This window comes from Bidens hawaiensis, unplaced genomic scaffold, assembly GCF_021521415.1.
Source record: "Bidens hawaiensis isolate Kalapana, Puna unplaced genomic scaffold, B.hawaiensis_p1.1 tig00020899_1, whole genome shotgun sequence".
Lineage (NCBI taxonomy): Eukaryota > Viridiplantae > Streptophyta > Magnoliopsida > Asterales > Asteraceae > Bidens > Bidens hawaiensis.
In genome coordinates, this window is record NW_027493222.1 from 453,667 (window position 1) to 465,463 (window position 11,797).

Below are 11,797 nucleotides of genomic sequence, written 5' to 3' on the forward strand. Positions count from 1 at the left end.
AAATTGTTAATAAAACCCTTAATTTTTTGCTTTAAAGATTATGATGATCATGTTATTTCAAGAAATCACGATTATTTTCTCAAGATCTTGGATCAAAAGTATAATTTTTCCATAAATAACTATGAATATTCTTATGATCTTCAAAAACTCATAAAGTTATCATTAATATCATAAATTATAATATTTACACTTTAAACCCTATACTTTCATTAATGTCAATAACCATCCTAAACTATAATATTTACGCTTTGAACCTTATACTTTCCTAAATGACAATAAATACACAAAACTAAATGATATTACACTTTTAACCTCGTACTTTCTGATTAATCAAAATCATTCCAAAACATTTTGAGTTAGTATACAAATAGAGTATAAACCGGGTATGCATGTATCTGACGAGCAAACGGTTATGCCTAAGACAAGAGTGGCGTAAATAATGGGCCTATAAAAAAGATAACGAGCTGGCTATGCAATTCCAACGAGTCGTTAGAGTTTGTCATGCATTTGGAAAACATAAATGTGCTGATTGGAAGACTAGAAGATTCAAGAGTTGAAGACTACAAAGCTCGAGACAAGGGGGAGTCTGTTGATACATCGTCTGGGGTCTCGGTCTTTGCTTAACGTTTTTGAAAGATTAGTTTAATGTATTGGAGTATTTTGGTAATATTATGTAAGGCTCATTTGTTAAGATTATAATAACAAATGAGGCCGCGTGTTTTGTACTTCATTCGTTAAGGTTGTTTAACGAATTAATGTTAAAGTATGAGAGTCATTCGTTATGGGTTGTATAATGAATGACTTAGCGAATGGATGTTCATTCGGTAGGCGTGTCTAACAAATGGGTTGTCTCCTATAAATACCCCGTAAGTTATTGAATTATTAACCAGTTCTTATTTTATATCGTTTGAGCCTCGTTACTCTGTCCAAATTCTCTCTCAACACACACACTACGCACTGTTAACATAGTTGAGCTATAACACGATCATATCAATGAATAGATCAATCATAAAGAATCAACCATGGATTTTCACAATTAAGTTAGGGCTCTGGTTCAGAAAGCTAAGGGGATGATGTAGGATCGTTTTATTGAATTAAGATCGTGCATATATAGTGTTTTCAGGTCAGTTTAGACCGCAGTTCTTGTTAATGAATATTGAATGTCAAATATATGTCAACTTCTATGATTACACGATGACCGGCAAATGTGTAGATTAGTTTACCTTCGTGATTTCCGGCTTAATTTTTGTGAATTGAAAAATCAACATAAGAAGGAGATTGGCCGATGGCGGGGAGAAGAAAGAAGAAGGAATATATAACAATAATAAATTTGAAAATTTGTCATTTGTTCCTTAAAGTAAGGTTGGCTAGGCAGAATAAGATAAAACATGTTTCAAGGTGGTTTTTGAAATTAATTAATAGTTCAAATTCGTTAAACGAATAAAAGTTAAATAATAATTCATCGTCTTTATTAAATAACAATTGTTTGATTAATAAACAAAATATAATAGTAACAAGAAAATTTTTAAACGAGCCAAGTTTTCGAGTCTGAAAATTGACAAATGTTACAAAAAGATCAACCACAAGTCCTACATCGATCAATCGGAAGGGGCAGGAGAAAAATAACCTAACGATGTCGATTCAGAATTTGGCGAAGACCTTCATAAAATATCGAGTAGCGTCGTAGTGGCGGTGGAGGAGAAACTTTTTAAACAAAGGTTGAGGAACTTGGACTTTCTTACCAAGAACTTTAGCAACCTAGATCCAAATCTTCGAGTGGTATTTAAACATCTTCTAGAGGAAATCAAAGAAGATCAAAGACATATAGGAAGAGGCGTAGCAAGGGAATAATTTTGTATTCTATTATGTTTTTCTTATTTTTAAAGATGTTTAATGTTTTTTATTATAAAAATGTTTTTCGATTTGCATTATTGTTTTTAATTTTAGAAAAAAGAACAAATATCATTGATGTCTCCGTTCACCTGAACCACAACAGGCTCTAGTGATTTCAACATGAGCTTCAACGAGTGTACAGTTAACCTCCAGTTAGCACTACATAACACGATAATTATTGAATGAATTCAGGGGATGGCTTCAATAACAACACACAACTTTTAAATGTCTATAGCCGGAAGGGATGATGTCAATCTTCTTGCAGTAAAACACGATATATTTTAGTGACTTGGTTAATAAATTGATTAAGAAAGGGTAATATAAAAATATAAAGGTATGGATAGATTGTACTAACCAAATGTAAACAAATATACTAACCAATTTTCAAAAGTGTTTCGATTAGGTCATTCATGCATGTTTATCCTAAATCGGGTCACTAAATCTTCATATAGAGTCTTACTGATTTTTTTGTGTGTCAAGAAATAAATAAATGGATGATAAGATGTGGGGGTCGGAATTTGCAATATATGTAGTTAAATTTAGAAAATCTTAAATAATGTTAATTATATTAAAATTAAAAAATAAAAAATAAAATTCACGTCACCACTCAACGTCAACATAAAAAAATGAAATGATTTCCTATGTGAAACAAAAAAGAAAAAGACTAAAAAAATTTTAAAACCTTAATTTAATAAAATATGAAAGTTGAGTGATTTAATTAAAAACTTTTTAAGGTTGAGTAACATAATTGAAATACTTTTGAAACTTACTATTCTATAAAATTGACCCTATATAAATAAATTAAATGTTGTTTCTTTGTGTATTTATATTATCTTTTCATCTAGTTTTTCTCTTATTTATTTTACTTTTTTCCTGTTTTAGTTTCTAATCATGTGTGATTATTAGAAAGATTAGTTACATAAAAATTGAGTTGTTATTTTATTACACAGAGAAAAATTCTTAACCTAGTTTTATATGTTTTCATTTAAAAAAGTAGAGAAAAACATGAGGAATAAAAGAATATCATCATCATCATCATCGTACTCAGTATATCCCACCAATAGCAAAGCTATGTTAGGGTCTGAGGAGGGTAAGATGTAGACAGCTTTACCTCTACCCCATAGGGATAGAAAGGCTGCTTCCGGTGAGACCCCCGGCTCGATAGTAGTTTTGCATTAAGCCTTGGACATAAAGCACATAGCACTCAATCATCGGGATACCGGCTGATTGGTGCATGTACCCTCGTCTTTCGGCTATCAACGCCACCACATGATGTCTGATTAACCTTCCGCCACTTTTAACGTTATTTTCACGAGATTAGTAAAATAACGTCAAAATTAGTGCAATTTCACTTTTGCCCACCCGAGGGTTTACACATATATACATAATATGCGCGCACCTCAAGCAGGGCGTAATAAAAGAATATATAATACAATATTTTTAATTCTGAGTGAGGCAAAGTGAATGCCGTGTCCAAGCCGTGGCCAATGGCCATCACCACCTTCCTTGGATGACCCGTTTGAGGTAAACCACACCCATCACTTTCATGCCACGTGGCCGATGGCTATCCGATGCACGCTTAATTTTTTTTTTTTGTCACTTAGGTGCTGTTTGTTTTTCAGAGGTAAAATGTCAGAAGTCTGCGAAACCACATCTACCAACATCTGTAGCAGAAGAGGTGGACCAAACCTCTGCAGTTTGCAAGAAGAAGATTGTTTGTTTTTTAACGTCTGCAGACTTCTAAAATATAACCAAAATTTTTAAATAAGATGAAATTTAAATAAAAAAGTCGTTTAACATATAAATGCCGGAAAACACCATGCCGTCGCCGCTAAGGGGTTGCCGGAGACTATGCCGGAAAACTTGCAGGAGAATAATTCTCACACTTTTTAACAAAACAAAACACAATAATTAATCAAATTGAACTCAAAATTGAAACAAACACATGTAATTTCTCATTAAAATCGGACAAATTACAAGATTACAGATCTAAAACATGGTGAAACCGAAATTGAAAAATAAATTATAATGTTTACATATATTTAGCTTAGATCTTGGAGCTTGGATCTTGACAAACGGGTGAACAGGTGGTGCCCGGTAGTGGAAGATCTTGGGCTTGACGGTGGTGGACAGGTGGTGCCCGGTGGTGGCAGATCTTGAGCTTGACGGTCGGATGTGGGGGTGGGGTGCAGCGGCCGGAGGTGGGGGTGGAGGCTGGCCGGCGGTGGGGGTAGAAGGTGGAGGAGGCAAAGAGAAGGAGAAGAGAGGGTGGAGCTTGGCTAGGGTTTGAGAGGAGGGTTTGAGAGAGCTTTGTCTAATGAAAAAATAAGAATAAAGAGGTGGGAAGAGGTGGGAAGACGTGGGAACAACACTTCTAGAAGAAGAGGGCGCGAAGAGATTTTTAATAAAATCTCTTCGGGAAAACAAACACACTGCAGACCAAAACCTCTGCGCGTGTTCTGCGCGACGAAAAGGAAAGTGGCGTGGAAGAGCTTTCGAGGAAAAACAAACAGCCCCTTAATTTCCTTCTAGTAATATTTTATGAGAATAAATTTCAAACCAAATATTAACTTTCCAGTGATAAATAATTAAAAACTACATCTTTTATACTGATATGTATCTTTTAGTTTTTTTAACATCCTATAATAAGCACTATTATTCTGATCAATAAGCAAAATTTAATTATAATACTTTAAACTATAGTTTATGAGCTCACGATAACTTATGCTGACAATGTAACAATGACACATCAAAGCTTTTAATTATGTTGTACGAACAATTTCCTCGCATAATTTTATATTTCAGTTTCACTCCAATTTACACACAATAATGTTTAGAAGTGAAATAAAAATATTTATGAATTTAAAAGCAACTGAAATCAGTGTGAATTAATAATAACGATATGGATGAATTTACTTGTATCAATAAAAATGAAAGTTAGAACTAACAAAGTTAAACAAATATATCGTTAATATAAACTTTTATATATATAAACTAGGTTAGAACCCATGTGACACACGGGTTAGTAAAAATTATATAACAAAAAAAATAAAACACAAACACATGTACGGAGTAGTACACAGGGTAATAATAAAATAAAAACAATAAAAAATGATAATATAAACAATTACAAACATTTAATCTCATAAAATTACCAATATGATACACATAATAGACATTAGTATTTTGTAGTAGTTAACAAACATTACAAAACTTTAAATTTTTCTATTAGGAGCTTTCATAGAGACTAAATCTTAAAATTGTCTAATACTTTGATTGTTTTCTATCGAAACTAAATCTTAAAAATCAACAAAAAACCATATAAAAAAGGCCCAAAAAGGTCCTAAACTCTGAAAATATGATTTGAACAAATAACTTGTAAAAATTAAATTAATAAATAAATACTCATTTTATTTAAAAAAAACTATTTAGAAACAAAATAGTAAAAATAAAAATAAAAATAATAATAATTAATAAATACTCATTTTTATAAATACCTCCTTGATTCCAACACATGATATCCCATGCACCGGAACAAAATGTTGAAAAAGCTGTTATACCATATGAGCCTCCAAAGATCAATGCTTGAAGGAAGAACATAATATTTGATATCAAATGCTGAAAATCAGTTTACATATAATTATTCTTTAATAATGTAAAACGCATGCAACGGATCAAAAGAAATGCCACGTGCGACTACGATACACATCATTGTATATTTGAAAATCAAAACCCAGCTGATTATCCTAGAAAGACTGAAGCATTACAAAATAATAATGATGTATGCATTTAAAGTTTTACAATATGAATAAGTATTATATTAAAGAATATACCTTTCACCAACATAATGTAGAAATAACTATACGCGCCTCCAGCTGAAGGGCAATGGTTTGTCGGCTCAACATAACAAAAAGCTGAAAAATCAGCTGTAATTCCAACTGTTATGAAAGAAGAGCCAAGAGCATGAACATAATGCTCTCGCGCTACGTTCCCACAAGAATACAGACCCCAACTCCATTTGTTGAACGAAAAACTAATTCTTTTCATATACCTAAATTAATCAGTTTTAACATCAAAATACTAACATATTTATTTTCTAAATGGGTGCTTATCCTCACCCTTGCATTCTTATAAAAATGTGAAACATCATTCAAGTTCAATTTTTTTTTTTAAAAAAAAATTGCTACAATTTTAATTTTAAAAACGTCTCAAAGTATATTGGTTGATACAAAGATGATGATTTCTTTACCAAATGGAAAAACCTTTATAGAGCATTTTAACCACTGTAATCAACCTAAAAAGATTAACAAACTGTAAAAGACTAAAGGTACACATGTTATTGTCTTAATATAACAACATTTTATTTTAAAAAAATATTGAAAACATAACATGAATAAAGATGGTGCAACTTAAATGCACAAATATTCAATTACTTTTTCTAATACAAAACACATTCGATTACTTGAACATCACCCAAGAATTGATTGCTTCTAAAGAAATCGAACACAAAACAATAACCGTACATACCGATCTTGATTAGATAATAGTAAATATAATAATTGAGACAATGAGGAGGCAAAAAAAAATTTGCCTATGGTAAGTTCTGTAAGCTCTTTGATGAGTTGTAAATCAAAAGGGTCCAATGAAAGGGGTCAAGAGGTCTGGATAAATTTATTTATTTAACATTTGAAGTCTTATGATATTTCATAATATTACACTCTAAAGAACCATATCATTACTTGAACATCACCCAATACTTGGTTTCACTATGTCGCATTGTTCCCATTGTTCCTATAAAGATTACACACTTACTGTATATGTATAAATGTATTCATCAAAATTGAAAAAAAAACCCAATAATGACACAAAATTATAATGGAAAAATGTTAAACCTTAAGAACATCGGCTAATAGGAATTGTTAGGTTTAAGCCTGAAGGATATAAATGAAATTGCATTTGATAGAGTCTGGTTGTTTACAGAACCCACTATATGTGAATGAAATTTTAATTTTAATAAAAAGAAAAAAAAATAAAAAAAATGCTAAAATGTTATGTGACAATTTAAAAAGATTTGGTGAAAACTATTTTAATGAAAAGGAAAAAATTAAATAATTGCCAAAATGTCATGTGACAATTTAAAGATATTTGATGAAAAGTATTTTAATGAAAAGGAAAAAATAAAAAAATATCATGTGGTAATTTAAAGAGATTTGATGAAAAGTATATTAATGAAAAGGAAAAAAATTAAAAATACCAAAATATAATGTGGCAATTTAAAAAGATTTGATGAAAAATAAGAGGAGATAGTTGCTTGGAAATCCACTCTTTTATATTAATATCCATATTCTTGAGGTCAAACTTATATTAAAATAAAATTTCTCTTGTCAACTGAAGGATAAAATCGTAATTGGACACGACAATTATGCTCACTCGAAGCATTATCCTCGAGATATCCTTCTTTAATAATACAAACCAGCAACTACTATATATACCATCCACCCTCCACCGTAACATTTCATAACCTTCACCGGTGGATCATTAATCATGTCTGCGCGTTACGAACTAGAGGTTACGATTTCCTCCGCCAAAAACCTCAAAAACGTCAACTGGCGGCACGGCCCTCTCAGGCCGTATGCGGTTGTTTGGGTGGACCCAAAAAACAAATGCTCTACTCGGGTGGATGAAGAGGGAGACGAGTCGCCCGTATGGGATCAAACTCTCGTCATCCCACTCACCGACCCGATCGAGGAGTCCACTCTCTACATCGACATCGTACACGCTGACGCGGCCGAGGACACCAAGCCGTTAATCGGGTCGGCCAAGCTTAAACTCAAGGACATCGTTGATGAGGTTGGAATCGGAGAGGTGTTCGCGGTTAGTGTAAGGCTAAAGCGTCCCTCCGGCCGTCCGCATGGGAAGCTGGAGTTGAAGGTAGCAGTGAGGGAACCGCGCTATCATGCGCGGGACCCTTACGGGGTACCACCACCGCAGTACCAACCTGCCCCACCACCGTACGGGGAAAATTACCCATATGTGGCCCCGCCTTTTGGGTACCCGTACTCCCCATACGGTGGTGCGCCTCCTCAATATGGACAGCCATCGTACGGCGGCTATAAAGAGGAGGAAAATAAGAGTAAGTATGGGATGGGGACTGGACTGGCGGTTGGTGCCGCGGCTGGGCTGTTGGGTGGTTTGGCTATAGCTGAGGGAGTTGATTATGTTGAAGATCAGATCGTTGAAGATGCTGCTCAGAAAGCTGAGGCGGATCTCGGTTACGACATAGACGACGAGGAGACCGTTTTGTCCTTGTTTTTTTCTTTTTTTTTTTTACTTACAGGGAATTGGAAATGCTCGTTTAATATGTTTTTAATGGATAATTAAATGAAAGTTATATGAATTAAAGTTTGTGTAGCGTGAACTTAAACGATGAGTGAGTTGGATCGCCACGTATTCCCAATTTATGAATAACTAGACTTAGGTAAAGACATCTTTTGGTAATTTCTTAAAACTTAAAATTTCAGAGCTTAGAATGAGTAAAAAATAGTATGCTAAGATTGTTATAAATATATATTATGATGATTATCAATACCTAATATAGATTAGGCTTATTGTCTAAGTTATTTTCTCTTATATATACATCTTATTATACCTCATTGTAAAACACATATAATTAATAAAATCTCTCATTTTCTCCCTACATGTTTTCTCTCTTATTCTTTAGCTATTAGGTTTATTTCACAACACGTTATCAGCACGAGCTACTTTTGGAATTTAATCTCTAAGGTATGTCAATGTTGTCTAGTTACATATCATTGTTATTTACTCTCTCAAACATATGCCATGCTGTAACTCAATTGGTTCCGTTAGAGTTTTGTCCCATAGTATAGATCATATAATTTTGGGTGAATTGAGGTTTATATTTACTAATTCAAATTCAATATAATTTATGTTTCGTTCAACAAATAGTGTTGGATAAGTAAAACCTATTTTCTTAAATAACTATGGTTTTAAATCACGACGGGGATGGTTTGTTTATGATTTCGTAATGCTAGACATAACGAATCATGTTTCAAATCTCACTAAATTTATTATTGTTAGAATTTAATATCCCAATTTTAAAAGGTAAAATTAAAGTTTTTTGTCCGGATATGCCATTAAAATCAATCCAACCATAACATGCTTGATTAAAATATCCCTAGTAATTTTTAATCTGACTAATCGGTTTTAGATAAGTATAACACTAATATTTCATGTGTCATTATTCTAATAAAATAATTTAAGATTTACTTTTAAAAACCTGTAAAGTTATACAGAATGTGTTTTATTGCTTACAATATTTTGATATTTTTTAATAAATTTTAATATAGCTATTTAACATATTGATTTGATACTATTTTGCATTCAAAAATATTCATGGGATTTATTTCCTATCTATCTAAATTTTAATCGAATGATTAGTTAAAGTTTGTTTTATTATCATCCAAAGCCATTATAGAATTCATTATTAGTGATAACGGCAATGAATTCTGGGATATCATAAAGTAATTTTTTTAGGTTGTAAATCAATGAAACAAAAAGCTGTGGTTTCCGGGCACTTTTGGTTGTAAAACATCGCTTCCTCTTATTGATTAATAATCTTTTGGCTCAGATTTATTTAAGTGTATTATGTGACTAATTGTATCCATCATAGTTTATAATATGGATATTTGTGAAGGGTATATTTTGATGATTATGATAATATGGTGTTTATATATTGTGAAATAATATTGTTATTTGGTATTACTTGATGTTAGTTTAAATTGAGTAAAAACAATGCTTATATTAAAGCAAAACTTTTGGAAGTAATTTTTTTTAAACCATGAAGAAAAAAGAAAGGAGAAATTAACATATTTTTGAAGGATTGTCATGATTAATTTTAAAACCTTTTAAATTATAGATACCTAAGATAATATTTGTGATGATAAATGTTCATATAATACCCGATAAACTAGGCATTGTGTTTTTTTTCCCTTTTGGTTGAATAAGTATTCATTATTCCATATGATCAATGATCTATTTATTTATCACTGTTTTGGTTCGTATATTTCTCTAAGAGAATGAATAGAGACTAGAAAAATTTATATTTAAGATATAGCATTGATTGATTATACCGTGATACGTTGATACATAAACAATATGCTTGATTTTAAGTGATAAAAATGTTATTTTAATAAGTTAGTTAAACTCATTCTATATGGTGGCAAGTAATAACGTCATGTACGATACTATTAAAGCATATATTCAAATGTTATATTTATACTGATTGTATTGAATTGAACAATAGTACCAAAGTTGTGGTTGATCATCACTCTTATGAAAGAGTATAAAAATGCTTTGATATGACACTCGAAGTGTCATACTTCTCAAATCTCATTATTGATTTACAAAAGGTCGTAAGTTTTTACACTGGGTAAAATAAAATAAAAAATTGCATGACTTGGGCATATAATTACTTCTCATTACTTGATATATGAAGAGAAGATTAATTATGAGGAAAAACCGGATAAGACCATTTTTCATTTGTCAAACCTCAAATATGCTCCTGAAGTAGCATATCATTAAAACGTATGAAGGGTTTGAAGAGATTTTGTATCTATGTCCGAGAAAATTATGAATAAGCCATGAAAAGTGTTTGGTTTGATATCATTCCCCGAAGTGAATGTGAATACGCACGGATTGTTGCGATCATGGACATAATAGAAAATTTGTAACAATGATTATATTAATAATGAGATCGGGCTATTGAAATTATAATGTTGGTCATGCTAGTAATGATATCGACCACCACATGTGGCAAAGAGATTGATCATATATGAGATGTGGCAAAGAGATTGATCATATATGAGAACAAAATCTGGAAATACAAAAGTGAAATCACATGATCGTTTGAAACGATAATACAATGTTCACTCATATTTACAATCTTGTACTAAAGAAGCATGAGACATATACGATCATAAACCTGAAGTTTATGGATCATGATTATCTTATGGCATGACCGGTTAGACCACACCGAGTCAATGATGTGAAATTTATTGAGGAAACAAAAGATTCTTCATAATTATTATACATGTAATATAGCTCTCAAGGGAAATCATTTATTTACCAACTGAAGGAGGGTGTGAATCCCTAGATGTTATGGAATTGAGAAAATGATAAGCATATCCTAACATGATACCATTTAGTGTTTTTAAAATCAATGCATCGTCTAAATGGTTATCAAGATCGCAACTACATGTTTGCATGATCTATGGCTTAGATAATAAGATAGCAACATCTTATTATATTGGTATATTTACATTCAGTTATGATAATGAATTTGATTCCCAAGTTAATAATGATCATTGGAATAAGTGTTGAACTTCATAACATATTATATTCTTACATAAATTGTTTTGTTAAAGACGATTACTGTAACGATTCCGGCAAATTCAGGTATACCCTAGCCGGTATATACTATTTACGTGTTATTTAATACCGAATATATGAATTATAATGTGTTTGTACGAGTATATAAGATTCACAGTACGAATTATACTCGAATGTACAGTTAGTCATATTGGAATTACGATTAACCGATGAACGGTTATTGAAACCCGAACGAATCGGGGATTACATTATAGATGAAATATATGATGTTTAGTAAGGTTTACGAAGTATTAAGGCTTCGGGATAAGTGAATTATAGCACAGAAAAAGGATTTCGATTTATTGGTACGTCGGTACGTTAAACGAAACCTTTAACATCAAACCAAGCAAGAGACGATCGATCAAGCCGAAAAAGATGCACAACTACCGACAATATGATGTGTTAAGTCAATAAATGTCATGGTTTAAGTTTTTAAAGTTTTTAAATCGGTTTTATA

General features: G+C 31.8%; 1 protein-coding gene across 1 annotated transcript; it reads left to right on the forward strand.

The window, feature by feature from the left end:
- Positions 1-7,371: 7,371 nt before the first annotated feature.
- On the forward strand, positions 7,372-8,201 carry LOC143562061 (uncharacterized; the record flags this gene model as incomplete). Its single annotated transcript, XM_077049979.1, has 1 exon — positions 7,372-8,201. A coding segment is annotated over exon 1 (764 nt), but the record flags the coding sequence as incomplete, so codon positions are not given.
- Positions 8,202-11,797: the final 3,596 nt, after the last annotated feature.